General features: G+C 51.9%; 1 protein-coding gene across 1 annotated transcript; it reads left to right on the top strand.

The window, feature by feature from the left end:
* Positions 1 to 1,196: 1,196 nt before the first annotated feature.
* On the top strand, positions 1,197 to 2,732 carry TRMT12 (tRNA methyltransferase 12 homolog). Its single transcript, XM_004580716.3, has one exon. The coding sequence runs from the start codon at positions 1,259 to 1,261 to the stop codon at positions 2,561 to 2,563; it is 1,305 nt and encodes a 434-aa protein (XP_004580773.2). The 5' UTR covers positions 1,197 to 1,258; the 3' UTR covers positions 2,564 to 2,732.
* The last annotated feature ends 1,179 nt before the right edge of the window (positions 2,733 to 3,911 follow it).

Below are 3,911 nucleotides of genomic sequence, written 5' to 3'. Positions count from 1 at the left end.
TCCTCGACTGCTTTTCCAGGGTATGAGCAGGCAGTTGGAAGGGAAGTGGAGCAGTGGGAATACAAATTGCCCACATGGGATCCCAGCGCATGCAAGATGAGGGCTTTAGCCACAAGCCTACCACACCAGTCTGAAACTGAAAATCATTTTTTAAAGATGTATTATTTTGACTGGAAAGGCAGATTTATAGAGAAGAGGAGAGACAGAGAGGAGGATCTTCTGTCTGCTGATTCACTCCCCAAGTGGTCACAATGGCTGGAGCTGCTCCAAAGCTAGGAGCCCGGAACTTCTTCTGGGTCTCCCACACAGTTGCAGAGTCCCAAGGCTTTGGACCGTCCTCTATTGCTTTCCCAGGCCACAAGCAGGGAGCTGGATGGGAAGTGGAGTGGCCGGGATTAGAACCAGTATCCATATGGGATCCTGGGTGCATTGCAAGGGGAGGACTTCAGCCACTAGGCTACCACGGCAGCCCGAGACTGAAAATCCTAATGACTCAACAATAGCTAGTGAGAAACAAGAGGTTTAGCTGTAGTCTAGTATTTCCAGAGGAATCTGGAACAAGTGTATGTGGCATGATAGGAGTTGAGTAAAAGGGGTAAGGCTTGTTTATTGTTCTTATTTTCGAACAAATGTGTCTATAGGGACTGCCCGTTTTTTCATCCTGAACCATACGAAAGCATTTCAGCAGATGTTTAGTGTTTACCATCTGACCAATTCAGCTTGTTACTGTACAACAGGTGTCTTTGTGCACCCTTTACTAATAATTATTCAAAGCGTTTCACAGGCGGTATCTGGTGACTACAGCAATCTTCCGCAGGCTTATTTCCACTTCGCGGGTGGAGAGTCCAGTTTTGCCAGGTGATGTGACTTACCGGAACTAGGATCCATCTGACACACACACTTGTTTCTTGGGCCACGGAACAGTGACACGATGATGGTGCCTCTGCAAGAAAAGGGAACTGGGCACGCTATTCCTGGCGCTCACTTCTGGCAAAGAGTCTTTTAATTTATAAAATAAGTCTTCGTTACTAATTTCGTCATAGGTTGAAGCAAACATTGGCTGACCACAATAAAGATGGCGACAGCGGCTTCGCCCGGCAACGGCGACGTCATCGTCAACGACCGCGACTAAAGTATTCCTTCCGGCCTGTTGTTTTAACGTCACTTTCAGCGCCGCCCTAAAGGCGGGAGCCGTGGGTGGACCCCGAGAAGGGGGTCTTTCGGCTGGGGAATCGGGGAGAATGTGGACGCCAGCATCATGCCGAGAGAAGCTGGGGAGCCCGTGGCTGTCGATGCCATTGCGACTGAGCCGCGGTTCACTCAGCGCTACCGGGAGTATCTCGAGAAGCAGAAGCTGCTGGACCGAGAGCACCGGGTGGGGAAGATGCCCGACGGCACGCTGGCGCTGCCGGTGCTGGGAGGGCCGCTCCCCGAGCGGCACCTGCGGGAGCTGACGGGCCGCGTGGCCCCGGGCAGCACCTGCGTGCGGACGCGGCTGCCGCAGCCCGAGCCGTCCAGGAGGGCCCGGAGCTGCCCGCCTGCCCAGAGGCTGTGCCTGGCGGTGAGGCGGTGGGTCGAGGCCCGGGGAGGGACGTGGTCCGCAGAGCTGGAGGCCGATCTGCCCAGATCGTGGCAGCGGCATGGCAACCTCTTGTTGCTGAGTGAAGAATGTTTCCAGGCCGAGCGATGGGGAGATCAAGAACCCGGGTTCTGGGAGATGGTTGCCTCGGCCCTGGGTGTGCAGCGCCTGGCAAGGCGAGGGCGAGTGTGCCCTGACGGCGCTCGGACTCCGGCGGTGACCCTGCTGCTGGGCGACCATGGCTGGGTGGAGCATGTGGATAATGGCATCCGATATGAATTCGACGTGACCCAATGTATGTTCTCCTTCGGGAACATCACCGAGAAGCTGCGCGTGGCCTCGCTGGCCTGCGCCGGACAAGTGCTAGTAGATCTGTATGCGGGGATTGGCTATTTTACTTTGCCCTTCCTAGTTCATGCCGGTGCTGCCTTTGTCCATGCCTGCGAGTGGAACCCCCACGCTGTAGTTGCACTAAGAAGGAACCTTAAGCTCAATGGTGTAGCAGATCGATGCCAAATACACTTTGGGGACAACAGGAGCCTGAAGTTGTATAACGTCGCCGACAGGGTGAACTTGGGGCTGATTCCCAGCTCCGAGGAGGGTTGGTCCGTTGCCTGCAAAGTGCTTCGACAGGACGCGGGGGGCATTTTGCATATCCACCAGAATGTGGAATGCTTCCCAGGGACGAGTCCCCAAGCTCCTGAAAGCCGGGAGCTGGAGTCAGAGCCCTGCTGTACTCCTCAACAAATGGTCGCCAGCCAAGAAGGAAATGGAGCTGCTGGGGATCCTGGGAGCAAAGTGCCTTCAGCGACCAAGCCAGAATGGCAGCGCTGGGCACAAGCTGCAGACACTCGAATTGCCTCTCTCCTGCAGCAGGTACACGGGAGACCGTGGAGGACACAGATCCTGCACATCCAGCTAGTGAAGTCTTACGCACCCCACGTGGACCACATAGTCCTGGATCTGGAATGCCGCCCTCTCTAGCTGACTAAAGGAAGAACTTCCTGGGATACAATGGAGCCCTGTCTGAGCGGCCCCTCCTGTGTCCACGCCGACTGGGTTCTGACCTGTTTTGTCTTCTGAAAATCTGTCTTAACACTTTGTGGCCCTGAAAGGAGCTCTGTTCTAAGGCAGGTCGCTGACTTGGCTTTATTTGCACATGAATCAACTGTGTCTGGAGAAAGCAGCACGGCTCACTGAAGCAAGGCGGCTGTGTGCTAGCATGAGGTAGGAATGCTCAGTTCTTGGGAACACGTTTCACTGTCCATTTGGCCTTGGATTTTGTTATTTGAAAAAGCGATGGTTTCTTTGAACTGTCTTACATGGCTGTTTAATAAACAGTTGTGCACAGCCAAAAGACATGATGCCGTTTCCAAAATCATTCCAGCTGAGGCTGGCATGGAAGTCAGGGGGCTGGGTGAGGAGGCCTCTGTGGTCGTGTAAGCATTAGGTGGTTGGCTGTGTCTTTGGGAGGTGAGCAGATTTGGAAAGTCAGATTGATAGGGCATGCCAAGTGAAGGCAAGAACCTGTTTCTTATGTTTCTGATTGTAAGAGGGAAGGAGACGTGAACCACTCTAGTGTACTAGCTACTTTAACATTCGTAAGTGGCTATTTGGCTTCTCAGTTCAATAATTCTATGACTTAAAATTACATATACACATAGATTTTTTTTAAAGATTTATTTTTATTACAAAGTCAGACATACAGAGAGGAGAGACAGAGAGGAAGACCTTCCGTCCTATGATTCACTCCCCAAGTGAGCCACAACGGGCTGGTGCGCACCAATCCGATGCCGGGAACCAGGATCCTCTTCTGGGTCTCCCACACGGGTGCAGGGTCCCAAAGCTTTGGGTCGTCCTCGACTGCTTTCCCAGGCCACAAGCAGGGAGCTGGATGGGAAGTGGAGCTGCCGGGATTAGAACTGGCACCCATATGGGATCCCGGGGCTTTCAAGGCGAGGACTTTAGCTACTAGGCCACGCCGCCGGGCCCCATATACATATAGATTTTGAGTGCAATGTGTATATTTAGCATACATAAACAAAATTTAAAATGAGAAGCAAATAGAAACAGCATTCTGCATTCATTTTCTCCCACTGAAGGCATGTTTAAAAATATGTACATGTATTTATTTATTTGGAATGTTATATATATCATTCCAAATAGCCCAGCCTCAAGATAGATAAACTTAGCTTCAAAACAAACTATTTTAAATTATGATAAGTAAACATGGTTAAAATGATGAAAACACCAACCAAGCTCACCTTGGAAAACAGTTTAGCAGTGCCTGGAAATACTGCACAGCGACTTACCACGTGACCCAGTCCTACTG

Source organism: Ochotona princeps, chromosome 9 (assembly GCF_030435755.1).
Source record: "Ochotona princeps isolate mOchPri1 chromosome 9, mOchPri1.hap1, whole genome shotgun sequence".
NCBI lineage: Eukaryota > Metazoa > Chordata > Mammalia > Lagomorpha > Ochotonidae > Ochotona > Ochotona princeps.
This window is presented reverse-complemented; position numbering and strand designations above follow the sequence as displayed.